The following is a 13,052-nucleotide window of genomic DNA, read 5'->3' on the forward strand; positions in this document are numbered from 1 at the left end:
AGAATGGTTAAATCCGCAGCTCATATACTGATAGTGTCAGGTTTCGTTTCAGTTTTGACGGTGTCCCATTAGGTGCATAGACTGGGGCAACATTCAACGGAAGATAACTCTCACATGTGATATAGATGGGTCGTTTTAAAAGAAGGAATATTAGGCCTACAACAGAGAGAAAAGTGGAGAATATATAAAACAGTACATTACATGTATTTTGAAATTCAAAAATGTCTTTTATTTTATTCAATCAAACAATACAATTTTAGTAGAAAGTAATTTGGAAATCATTTTTTTAAACCCTGCTGGACTCGAACCCGCGATCTACATTTCAGCAGTCGAAACGCTTGAGCTTCTCGGCTTTATAACTAAATCTGAACAGGATAGACAAATATTGCTGATATTCATATGATTGAACTAAAAAAAATATATGCTTCGCTTATAAATGCAAGAGAAATAGTATTGCAAAATGTCATACAATTACTGACATTTTGCTGATGAATTCAACAAGGGCGGATCTAGAATTTTTTTTAAGGGGGGTTTCTACCATTAATTTTGGCTTTTAAAGGGGGGGGGTCCACCTTCAAAATGCGTTATTTTTACCTTTTTAAGCAAAATTTTCTGACAAAAGGGGGTGGGTTTTAACCCCTGATCCGCCACTGCTGAACAAAATTAAACCGTTTCTTGTGCTTGTCAAATTCCATTTTGTTTTAAACATTACATTTTCTATTAAGCAATTATGCATGATATGCTTGCCGAAATTAGGATTGTTTAAAGACTTGTAACAAGCGCATTGGTTCTTCATCTCAGCAAAAGTGTGATTTTGCATTAACTCAAATAATCCGTTTAATACCAGTCACGTTTATGTATTTCAGTAAGAACAGTCATTCGTTGTCTGGTCATATGGGGTGTTGTACAAGAAGAAAACAAACAAACAAAGGTAAGTAAAGTTTTGTTTTTGCCTTTTGAAGTGTAATACATCATATTCTATTCCTTTATTAATTTTGCTATCACTCTTTCTATTTGTAGTCGTTTTCACTTTTAGAAAGATTTTTAAAATGGAGAAAACAGTATGTATAATAGGTGCTGGGGTCGCAGGTCTGGCCGGAATCAAACACTCACTGGACGAAGGAATGACCCCAATCTGCTTCGAGAAGGATACCGATCTGGGCGGAATTTGGAACTACCGTGACGTCTCTCAACAGGGATATCCTAGTCTGTACAAATCCTGCGCTATTAACACCAGCAAAGCGATGACGTGTTACAGCGATTTCCCGATTCCCAAGGATTTCCCGAACTTTATGCACCACACCTTCTTCAAGAAATACCTACAGCTCTATGCAGAAAATTTTGGTCTTCGGAAGTACATTAACTTCGCGCATCGCGTAGAACGAGTAAGTAAAGCAGACGACTACCAAGAGTCCAGTGATTGGATCGTCACCGTGCAAAATCTAAAGACGGGAAGCTTAGAATCGAAAAGAGTTAACTTTGTGCTAGTAGCAAATGGCCATCTCTATCAACCAAATATTCCCAAGTTTCCAGGACTGGACAGATTTCAAGGGAAGGTCTTGCACACTCATGATTACAAGGAGTTTAAAGAATTTGAGGGAAAGAATGTTTTAGTTGTTGGTGTTGGAAACTCAGCAAGTGATATTGCATGTGAACTAAGTCGCCATGCTCAACATGTAAGTAGGCTTAAATTCCATGTAAAAAGCTAATCTATCGATCGATAGTGTAGAGATATATATTATTTTAACTTCCGGTCAGTTTAGCGATGGCAACATACCCAATGTTTGCCTATAAATTGCATTTCAAAGTTACATGACAGCAAATTATATAAACAAGCTATTTATAGGTGTATGTGAGTACCAGAAAAGGAACATACGTTGTACAGAGAATAAGCCATCAGGGACGCCCTCTGGATCAAGTGGCCGTAACTCGGTTTTCTCAGTCGCTACCATGGAAGTACCTGCGTCCTATACAGTTCAAAAAGTTCAACAGTCGGTACGATCTGGCTAAATATGGGCTTGCTCCAAATGGTCCTTTTCGCTTAACAGGGATTACTATAACCGATGAACTTCCGGATCGGATTATGCTGGGAGCAATCACAATTAAAACAGACGTAGAATACTTCACAGAAAATGACGTCATATTTACAGACGGAACCAAAGTGAAAGGCATTGATGCTGTTGTATTTGGTACCGGGTATTTACACGATTTCCCATTTCTGCCAGACGGATTGATCAGAATTGAGAATCAGTTTCCCTATCTGTATAACCATATTTGGCCCGTTTCCTTAGAACCTTCCACGTTAGCTATTGTGGGACTAGTGCAGCCATTTGGCGCACTTCCAGCCATTTTGGAGATGCAAACGAGATGGGTACTGCGAGTCTTTGCTGGTCATTGTAAACTTCCACCTGCTCCGAAGAGACATCAAGAGGTTGAACGAAGGCTGGCAATAATCAACGCTAGTCTTGATTTGTCTCCCAGGCATTTCATTGTCGTTAACGCGATAGGGTACATGGATAAGCTTGCAAATTTTATAGGCTGCAAACCAAAGCTTCTGACATATTTCTTCACGGACAATGCCCTCTGGAGAAAATTGGTTTTTGGACCTTGCACACCTCCCCAGTGGCGACTTTGTGGACCAGGAAAGTGGACAGGCGCACGAGCGGCTATTGAAAGCGTTGAAGAGAACTTGTGGTACCCACTGAAAACTCGCGAAGCAGGAGTCAATATGACAGTTGGGCTCTATGATGAGTGGCTCAGTTTGCTGCCAAAAGTGGCTTTAATCTTCCTCGCTTTGAAAATTATCAAGTTCTGGGTATCTAACAAAATATTTTTCCTAAAGTCCAATTAGATCAATCCTATAGTATGCCTGATAGAGCCGTTAGGAATAATAGTCATAAAATATTTGGTTCAGGTATTTTTTGGACATCTTTAGATATTTTCTGCACACACATACACAAACACACACATACACAAACACAGATATATATATATATATATATATATATATATATATATATATATATATGCGTACATTTTGAAAATGCCCAAGAGCAATTTATAAACTTGTATTTGCCCACATAGTATCTATACGAATTAAGCGAAATCAAAATGGGGCAAAATTTCCCAGTATACAGTAATATGAAGCAATGGCTACTTTTGACATGAGGATGTCAAGTGCATGATTCAAATTTGGACAAGATCAAGGCTACTGATCAATTAGAATTAATGATTGCCCAAAGTCAAGGAAGTTTATTTACTGGAAAACAACATGCATATCTTGTGCAGATCGTGATTTTGCGATAGAAAAACATTACAAACTTAGAATTGAAATATAGACTGCTTCTGACACACACACACACACACACACACACATATATATATATATATATATATATATATATATATGTGTGTGTGTGTGTGTGTGTGTGTGTGTGTGTGTGTGTGTGTGTGGATAGATAGATAGATAATAGTTACTTTTCGCAATGATCGGTAAAAGTATAGGTAAAAAATAAAAATGAAACACGAACACGTTTAGTAAAGCTTTAGCGCTTTCATTTCAAATCTTCAGAAGCTTTACATTATATATATATATATATATATATATATATATATATATATATAGTGGGATAAATCTTTGATAAAAACATCATCATACTCAAACATTTCAAAAAAGTGCAACCTATGTATTCTAGAGAAATTCTTTATAATATGTCATCCCGAAAAATCTTCATTTAATAAGCGTTCAGAACTTGTCAGTACTTGCCGTCTTTCCCATAAATTTCTATTTACTCAGTCCTGTGTGTAATCATGTTTAGCAACTATCCAGTATGTTTCTGTGTAACATATACTCAGTCATGTAGGTGTTTTTCATTAGATGTCATTTTTCTCCTGACGAGTGAGGGGGAGCTATCCCCTTACGAAGCAGCCTGTAGAGAAATAATTGATATCATGTGAATGAAATCCATCTGGTCATCAATTTATATATATATATATATATATATATATGATTATCACATGTATCGTTTAGATCCTAGGGGTAAACGTAAAGTTGGGTGTTATAATTGTTTGTTTGTGCTTTATATTAAATATTCTATACAATTGCATCGAGAGATCCACTCTCCTTATAAAATATCTTAAACACTGAATGACACAGCGACTGTGTGAGATTGCATCAGTGTGTATAAGTAGCGCTTTAGGAGCATAACAAAACTTCCTTTCTAAGGGAAGTCGTTGTGGCCGAGTGGACTTACGCACTGGTTTGACAGTCTTGCTAGGCGGTGGGTGTCGATGGTTCGACCCCGGGCTGGGGCGAAAATTTTCAGTATTTAGTTGTGATTATTTAGTGCTTTATATATTAATTAATTGATTATCACATGTATCGTTTAGATCCTAGGGGTAAACGTAAGGTTGGGTGTTATAATTGTTTGTTTGTGCTATATATATATATATATATATATATAATATTCTAAAGTTATCATGTGATTGAATATATATATATATATATATATATATATATTCTAAAGTTATCATAATTTTTTCATGAAGAAATAAGAATTCGTTAGCCAGACTCTATGCTGTATGCTAGTATTGTTAGGGATCAAAATTTTATTTGAATATTGATGGTAAGACACCGGAAACGATAATCTACTATACCCGCCCTAACCCCCGTGAATTGTGATCTTATGTGTGGATTGGTACAAGACAGATTATTCCACTATGGACCGAATTAATTAGTTAATGATACTTGATTCAAGGAAGGTAAAATAATAATTGATTGATCATATGGTTTATTGAGATGATTGACTTCGATACCATCTGGGTATCTCTTAAAGGGTATCTCTTTAATTTGACCAAATTTTAAAAGCCAATTAAAAGAACACACCTGGATACACCAGAGGTGGGATCAGGTGCCTAGGAAGAGTAAGCATTCCCAGTCGACCGGTCACACTCGCCCTGAGCCCTATAGCCTAATCAGGTAAACGGACTTATCCGTAGTAAAAATCAGTGTACCAAGAACGATCCAAAAATCGGTATGAAACACGCCATACAGCATTTGACCCAATGATAGGTTGTATTGGCAAACTAGACAAAACAAATGAGTGGCAAAAAAAACTCCCCTTTGAAGAAAAAATAACCCAGAATGTTTGAGGAATCATGAAAGGAAGAAAGAGCTGTAAGAAAGAAGTTTAGAGACAGACTATGAAGGGAAGGTGAAGATAACGAACAGCGATCAATTTGATAACTCCTATAAGCAATACACAAATAGAGAGTTGGGCGAGATCGATATAACGACCATAGAATTTGCGAAATGTTGACTTTAAACGAGACTGTTGAAACGCCTGTACCATCAACTTGTTTGTCAGTAGCCTGCCTTGATTTAAAAACGACAATACGCAATGGAGAAGCTGAAATTCGTCCCGTTTATCATACAGTTGAGTTGTCAGTTTGCCGTTATGTCTACTTTCAATAAAACATCTAAGTATGAAGAAGAAGTGGACGACTATGTGGCGTCTTATTTCGAGCTCACAGGGATATATCGAATCGAAATATGTAAACGTCGTCGATATATTTAAATTTCAGATTGAATCATTATCATATCAACAAGTGAATATGACGAACAACAATCAAGCTCATAAATCCTATAAATTATAAAATATTAATTGAACGGCAAACATGGATCCCCGAACATACAGAGGTGGGATTAGATGTCTAGGAGGAGTATGCATCCCCTGTTCACCGGTCACAATTGCGTGAACATATAGCCTGATTGGGTAAACGGAGTAATCCGTAGTCAAAGACGTAAACACGTCTGACAGCATTCGACCATACAAACGGTTTTATTCACAAATAAGATCATTATAACGACTATAGAATTTGGAACGGTCTTATCAAAACACCCCTCTAACATCAACTTCTTTTTTCTGTTACCTAGCCTGATTTAAAGATTGATCATACACAGAACATGTTCTCATGTATCGAATCGGTTGAAAAATTAAACACTATATGCAGTTGATTTAAACAATAAAATGTTTTCTTTGTTGTTTGATTGGCTGATGAAGGAAAGTAGCATTGCAGAAAAAATTCATAACCCACGTTTGCGGGCTATGTAGATATTTTCTAAAATTGAAAATGGGACTTTAAAAAGTGGAAGTTAGAGGTAAAATTTTCAAATTATTAGCGAAAATAAATTTTGGGTAAATTTAGTGTTAAATGCAAGGTGAAGATAACGAACAGTGATCAATCTCATAACTCCTACAGGCAATACAAAATAGATAGTTGGGCAAACACGGACCCCTGGACACACCAGAGGTGGGATCAGGTGCCTAGGAGGAGTAAGCATCCCCTGTTGACCGGTCACAACCGCCGTGAGCCCCATATCCTGATCAGGTAAACGGAGTTATCCGCAGTCAAAATCAGTGTGCCAAGAACGGCTTAACAATCGGTATGAAACACGTCAGACAACATTTGACCCAATGCGAGGTTGTATTGACGAACTAGATCGTTATAACGACCATAGAATTTGCGAAATGCTGACTTCAATCGAGACTGTTGAAATCCCTGTACCATCAACTTGTTTGTCAGTAGCTTACCTCGATTTAAAAACTGACTATACCCAGAACAAGCTCTTGCATATCGAATCAGTTGAGATATATAAACACCATATGCAGGTGATAATGGAATATTGCTACATAAATGTGGGAAGTTGACGACGGAGAAGCTGAAATCATCCCGTTTGTCATACAGTTGAGTTGCCAGTTTGCCGTCAATGTCTACTTTCAATAAAATATCTAAGTATGAAGCAGAAGTGGACGACTCTGTGGTGTCCCTCATTTCGAGCTCACATGGATATATCAAATCGACATATGAATGAAAGCTATCATTGTTAAGAGACAAAACGTCATCGATATATCTAAAAGTCGAACCGAAGGTCACAGCGAGAGATTTTTTCTTCTCACATAGAGGTTTTTGAATAAATTCTGCTTCATATGAATATAAAAACAGGTCAGCTAACAAAGGGCACAATTCGAGCCCATGGGAATTCCAACAGACTGTTGGAAGACCTGATCACCAAAGACCACGAAGATATTGTCAATGAGGAACTCTAGCATATTTTTTATTTCAACTTCAGAGTACTTGTGCGTGGAATCAGAGTGGTGTTTAACAAAGTAAGTTTTTGAACGACTGATCACTAGATATGAATATTTCCGTTTTCCGTTTTTGTTGAAGAAGCAACTGTCTATGATGTCAAAAAGTCTAGTCTTTAATTTATCGTGAGGAATGGTCGTGTATAGTGTTGAAAAGTTATAGGTTTTAATGCTATTGATTTGGGGAAAATTCTGTGATTTCAAGTTTACTAAAAGTTCTTTAGAATTTTTTAGAATCCACATTTGATTAACACCACTTCTGGCATATGTAGTCGCACAGTAAGTTTGAAGTTTCTCCTTCACAGCTGTTAAATTTTCGTGAGGAGCAAAGATAGGGGCTTGGTAGAGCACTTACTGGATCCAGCAATGTATCTTTGTTTGTAAGGGTTTTTATGTAGTTTAGGAATCCAGTATAGGTACGGTAACTCATATTCATTCGACCCATTGACTGGAATATTAAATGTGTCTAAAACTGAAGCATGGTTTTGAAGAATTTCGTCTTTTGAAAGGGCAGTTGGAGTATAAGTATGATTACCAAAAGTGGAATTAATGCCAAGTTCGTTTAAAATACAGTTGTAATAATGAGCCTTACAAACAAAGACAATGTTGTTACTAGCTTTGTAAGCTGGAACCAAAACATATTCCTCATGTAACCTATCTAATTCTTTTATCACTTCTGGTTTACTAAACACAGAAGGATAGATGGTACGTACTTTTGTTTTCATGTGTCTAATGAGGGATTTTAATATCCCTCTTATGCTTTTAACCCATTCTGACAATGTATCAAGTTCTTCTTTTTCATATTTAGCCCATCGTCTGGCATAATCTTCGACAGAACTCATAATAGAGATGAAGTTCTGTCGCCAATTAAAAGACCGAGGTTCTCTGTATTTAGGACCTTTAAGAATAAGTGATTTGAGGTCCTCATTTTCAACTATATCAACATCACCAGTAATGACATGTCCAGCTGGACTGTAGTTGAAAGAAGATGAAGAACAAGAACATGTTGGTGGATTACGTATAAGATGGTCTATATCTAAGCACTGCAAAGTTTGTTTATAATTAAAAAGTTTGGATGCAATAGTAGAAGTATAGCTGTAGGAAATACAGAGTGTAGACTTGAACTTGAAATAAGTTGGAATACACGACTGAACCCTTTTATGACGAAGAATGTTGCTTATGTTGACGGCATCTATTCCTTTGTTTGTAAATTTGAGCTTAAGGAACTGACGGCATGATTTGGAAGGAATATCATCCATGGTCCGTGCTGGTTTATAGAGCCTGTGGTAGGCAACATCCATAATCATAGAGTTCAGTCTATATTCAGGTGTTGAAAAATCCAAGTATAGACTAGCCATAGCTTCTTCAAATAACGTATGTAAAACCCTCAATGGAATAGAGTAAAGTTTTGTACGAATATGATGTGGACCCAATTGTCTGTTGACGTGAGGCAAAAGTGAATCAAACGTGACATCATTTATACTTGGTTTTTTATATGAACGATGTCCGTGACTGCGTTTTCGTCTTTGGGTATTGGGAAAGAGTCCCATCACATTAACGTTATTTCCTTGTGGACTAGTCAAATTTCCCACATCATATACATTATCATTGCATCCATATGGAAATGCAGTGCCTAGGGTCCTGATCCAGTGATCTTCTCGTTGTCTACGAAAAGGGGTGCTTAATGTAGGATTGTTTGTGTGATGGTAAATTTTTTCTAAAATCCTTACCCTCATGGACAAGATGGAGTGGTCCGGTGCATTAAAATGCTTGTAAAGAAGTTGGTTACCACCATTATTAATTTGAAATCTGTGCCCCGATATTCTTTTATTAAGTGAACCCTTGGTTTCTCCCACATAAATTAAGCCACACAGGTTACACTCAATGGCGTAGACAACGTTAGAAGATTTACAAGTCAGATTATCAAACGTTTTGGTACAGAAACTACGTCCAGTTAAATTACTACTAAATCTAAAGTAAACTAGCATGGCACCGTGCCATGCCCTTTTTGGCTGGTGCCATGCCCTTTTCAATTGCACCATGCCCTTTTTTCTCTATAATTTTTTTTAAAAATATTTGTTAATATAAGCAATTGTTCTTTATTTCACAAGGTTGATTGAAAAGTTTAAAATCAAGGCAGCAGGTATTAACTTTTAAAGAAGCTAAATGATTATTCTATTACTATCATAGTATGATACAATGAAAGTAGCCTGAAATTGTATTGCTGCGGCGAAAAGTGCCCTTTTGAACATATGATATGTGTGCCCTCTCTAGATCCTAGATTTAACACTAAAATTGATTTAAACTTTTTTAGAAATCGGTGTTCTGTTTGAAAAAATATATCAACCAAACTGATAAATTACAACATTTGAATTAGTTCCAATTCTCAACTACTTGTATCATATGAAAGGTGAAGATAACGAACAGTGATCAATCTCATAACTCCCATCATCAATACAAAATAGAGAGTTGGGCATATCATATCATATGTTATAAAACTGAAATACACATATCGAAGTATAAAAATAGAAGATATATTGGATGAAACAGTAGCTATTTGATTAATCAATCCTTCCGCCACAAAATATAGTCCCTACCAAACCCTTTCAAAATTTGAATCGACACAAAAGTTTTCAATTGGATAGGGTTCAGTAATAGATGCGTAATATGTCTGCACCAATGGGACCAGTATTTAAAATGTAAATACTGAGTTGTAGCATCTTACTTGCAGTTGTGCTCAAAAGCTCAAGAGTTAACTTTCTTTTTTCTATGATGCAGAAATCAAACGATTTTTTTTCAACCAATTCGCCAGCGAAAATTGCCCCATCTTTGACGCTTTTAAGAATGTGGCATTTATGATTTTTTTTCTCTGTGTTATTTTTAAATCATGTTGTTATCTGTTGTATGTATCTAACTTTTGCATATGTCTCATTTTTTTTATTAGTGTAGTGTTTTTGTATTGTATTTTTCTTTGTGTAGTTACACTGTTTGCGATTTGCCTGTTACTGTGAATTTACAGTAAGTGTGAACGACTCAGCTTCTCAAGTTCATTCGCTGTCCCGGATAGTTGATTTCAAAACAAATCTGTCAATGATGACGCATCAAGGAAAGAACAATCACTGCGATTGGACCAATATTTAAAGGGGTGGGAATAAAAATAATTTTAGATGGGCACACGTGTCTTTACACTAATCTTTTGACTCTGCGAAAAGGGGAAACCAATACCAACTAAAACAATGACGTTGATTTTAAAATTACATGCCGAGGGTTTATTTTATGGTAAAATCAGTAAGAAATTATGCGTCGCAAAGGCCGCGTTATAAAATTGTCAATCATGGGAACTCTTGCACTGAAAGTGTCGCCAACGAAGCTCACACCGGATGTACTTCTGTTTATCGAGTATGAAATTTAAAAAGAAATCGAGTGTATATAATAGAGAAATCGGACAAAATTTATTAAGAAGAAATATTTGTACCCCTGACAATGTACCATCGGTGTCTTTAATTTGTAGAGCTGCGAGAAATTTTTTGGGGAATGACTTTCAAGAAACTGCAAACAAAATCCAAGAGAAGCATATTTCGTCTGGACACAGGGGCTCATCCAATCTCTACCCAGAGTTATCGTTCCTTACACTCACTTACACCTCTGTAAGCGTCTCGAGGGTTTTACAAGATTTTTGTAAAATGGCACGTATGCTCAAATAAAGTATGGTTTTGACTTCAGTTACAAAAATATACGTAAATAAATAAATATTGAGCAGATTTCAAGTCTTTTTGTGAAACAAGAAGCATTGATTTGGGTTGAAACGTAGATATTGGGTAGTTCTATTGCACCAGGCCTATAGATTGGTACATGAAGAATATATAGTAATGGAAAAAAAATATACAAATAGTTGCTTGTCCTACATTTTCCAGATATTTTATAAAATACTTCTTAGTTTTATTAGCCGTAAAAAAAAAAGTGGATTTACATGTGGAATAACATTGCTTATTTTGAGACGTTAACAGAGGTGTAAGTGAGAGCAAGGAACGACAACTCTGGGTAGAGATTGGGGCTCGTCACGAAATTTTTGTATTTTTAGAATTTGACATCGTCTATTCTATATTTACAAATAAATGTAAATATAGAATAGAGAGGGTCAATTCGTGGCGAGCCCCTGTGGTCTGAACACGATCGAAATGTTGAAAACTTCTTTGCTACTGATTTTATTGCATTATAGAAGGCGCGTCTAATGCTAATGAAATGCTGAATTTCTTTAATAATGTATCACAGGAGAGGGGTGGTTTGGGGAATTTAGTTTTTGCTAGAATTCATAGAACTTGCAGTTGTTCATTCAATTAATAGTATCTAGCGATGGTTACTTCCGAATTTCTTACGAAAATGTGGGTATATATAACAGTAAAAGACATCAAAGCATCCAATTGCCGTGTGTTGAAAATAAATGTTTTCTCCAAGTAGAATATCTATTGATCTTATAACTTAATCTGACAAATTATTGTAGGGGCGAGATCAAATGTTCAATGTTTGAGAAAACTGAGTTCGTATAGTTCTCACAAAGACACCCACCCACCCCCACCCCCAATACAAAACTAAATATGAAGTATGTTGAAACTAGTCGATTAACAAGTAAAACAAATGAAAGTGTACATTGAAACTATTTTAAAATGTTTATTAAAATGTATTATTATGTGGTTTTAAAGTCGGTTGTCTTTTTCCCCCACTAAAGTGTAATCGATGTCGGATGACAGAAACTTACGAGTTTTTACCCCCTCTTCCCCCTAACTATTTGAATTTAGAAATTTTTCCGACATCGATGTTTTGATCTCGCCCCTATGCAATGCTTTGCAAGATTTCGAAAATATCCTCTAAGAGATTTATTTAAAATTAACGATATGGAAACTACGAATGTGAAAGAGACAACAAAATAAAAGCATGTTCATAAACGGATAAAATCGCCTATAGAAACATGTATTGAAATTTCTGATCACTTAAAACTGACAAGTATCTACAGGAATTTAAGGGAGTAACCTTTCAATTTTTATTGGGATATAGAGGCAACTGCGGATCCTGCCTTTTCCCGCAGTATATTCGATCCCGTCTTTTTTTTTTTTTTCTTTTTTTTTTTTCAATATTCAACACTATTTGAATTCTGGGATATTGTTATCCTGCCTTTTCTTTACATATCGCAGCCCACCTTTTTCCCCTGTATCCCGCCTTTTTATTTCAAATTCCTTTCATGCCCCCTCCCATACCTATTGATACTGCGGTTGATTATATTAGTATGGCACGTTTACTCCTGTTTAAAAGATAAAATTTATAAGGCATCTGATAAAAGTTATATCTTCTAAAGTTTACGAGATATCTTATATCTTTTATAAGACATCTTATATATTTTTTTCTTTATAAGATATCCTATTACTTTTATACATGTAGAATAGATATCTAGTATATATATATATATATATATATATATATATATATATATATATATATATAAGATAAACTTTACAAGACATTTTATTAACGTAATCTCAAATCCCCGTTGTCAAATCAAAACCGATATTGAATCTCACGCTACGTACGGTGCAACTTACATTGAAGTCAAATAGTGAAACTTATATTACACGAGATAATATAATGCCAAATACTTGGGAACGCCTACCTATAATTTAACCGACCTATCAAAAGCGCTCTTTAAAATCACTCGAAGACTTTCCAATGAACATCTGGAGCACGTCATGTACTTGCCGATATGAGTCGTTCACACTTACTGTAAATTCACAGTAAATGATTTCACCGTCTTTCTCTCAAGTATAATAAGAAGATAACTAAGTGTTCAATATTATACATTCCATAAAAAACACAAAAAAGTCTCCAATTTTTCATATATTAGTATGCTTGAAA

At 35.6% G+C, this 13,052-nt stretch overlaps 1 protein-coding gene across 1 annotated transcript; it reads left to right on the top strand.

Annotated features, from left to right (window-relative positions):
• Window positions 1-872: 872 nt before the first annotated feature.
• LOC125651454 (dimethylaniline monooxygenase [N-oxide-forming] 2-like) lies at window positions 873-3,183 on the top strand. Its single transcript, XM_048880053.2, has 3 exons — window positions 873-931; window positions 1,021-1,676; window positions 1,847-3,183. The coding sequence occupies exons 1-3, from the start codon at window positions 895-897 to the stop codon at window positions 2,849-2,851; spliced, it is 1,698 nt and encodes a 565-aa protein (XP_048736010.1). The 5' UTR covers window positions 873-894; the 3' UTR covers window positions 2,852-3,183.
• The last annotated feature ends 9,869 nt before the right edge of the window (window positions 3,184-13,052 follow it).

Source organism: Ostrea edulis, chromosome 5 (assembly GCF_947568905.1).
Source record: "Ostrea edulis chromosome 5, xbOstEdul1.1, whole genome shotgun sequence".
Classification (NCBI taxonomy): domain Eukaryota; kingdom Metazoa; phylum Mollusca; class Bivalvia; order Ostreida; family Ostreidae; genus Ostrea; species Ostrea edulis.